Source organism: Corvus brachyrhynchos, unplaced genomic scaffold (genome assembly GCF_000691975.1).
Source record: "Corvus brachyrhynchos isolate BGI_N302 unplaced genomic scaffold, ASM69197v1 scaffold19, whole genome shotgun sequence".
Classification (NCBI taxonomy): domain Eukaryota; kingdom Metazoa; phylum Chordata; class Aves; order Passeriformes; family Corvidae; genus Corvus; species Corvus brachyrhynchos.
This window is the reverse complement of record NW_008246061.1, coordinates 1,845,721-1,846,444: the sequence shown is the minus strand read 5'-3', so window position 1 is coordinate 1,846,444 and position 724 is coordinate 1,845,721. Positions and strand designations below refer to the sequence as shown.

At 67.3% G+C, this 724-nt stretch overlaps 1 protein-coding gene across 1 annotated transcript in view; it reads right to left on the bottom strand.

Moving 5' to 3' along the window:
- Positions 1 to 724, bottom strand: part of EMID1 (EMI domain containing 1) — a 9,996-nt gene that overhangs the window by 7,507 nt on the left and 1,765 nt on the right. The window contains 2 exon segments of the mRNA XM_017746484.1: positions 199 to 302; positions 390 to 607. Of these exon segments, the coding sequence (XP_017601973.1) occupies positions 199 to 302; positions 390 to 607 (322 nt within the window).

Here is a 724-nt window from a genome sequence, read left to right as displayed (position 1 = left end):
ATCCCCCCATCCATCCATCCATCCCTCCATCCATGAATCCATCCCTCCATCCCTCATCCATCCATCCATCCATCCCACCCATAGGTCCCTCTCCTCACCCACGCCCACCAGCGGCAGCAAAGGCCACGTCCCACAGCCCCTGAGTGCCACCTCCCCACCGAGGCCGTGCAGAGGACCTCCATCCCCGCCGGCTCCCACCTTCCTCGCAGTTGGCTCCGGGGTGTCCGGGGCAGCACCGCCATTCCAGCGCCGTCAGTGTCCTGTAGGCCACCCTGTAGAGGGGCCGGACCACGGCGCGGTAGCTGCGGCACAGAGGGGCAGCGCTCAGGCCCATCCTGGGGGCATCCCGGCTGTCCCTGCTCCCAGGGGACTCCGGTGGCCCCGCTCACCTGCCCCCGCTGCAGGCCAGGGGCCAGCGGCAGCCCTGGAAGACCCTCTGGAGGAAGGTCCCATTCTGGACGTGGCACGACACCGTCCGTGTCACCGTGTAGGAGCACCAGTTGCTGGAAGGGAAACCACCGATGTCACCAGCCTTTCCTCCGGGACACCATGGAGGTGCTGCTGCCACCCCGACCCCGCCCGTGTCACCGTGTAGGAGCACCAGTTGCTGGAAGGGAACCCACCGATGTCACCAGCCCTTCCTCGGGGACACCATGGAGGTGCTGCTGCCCCCCAAATTGCCACCCTGGGAGATGCCCATCCCCAGTGCGTCGGGTGCGCTGAG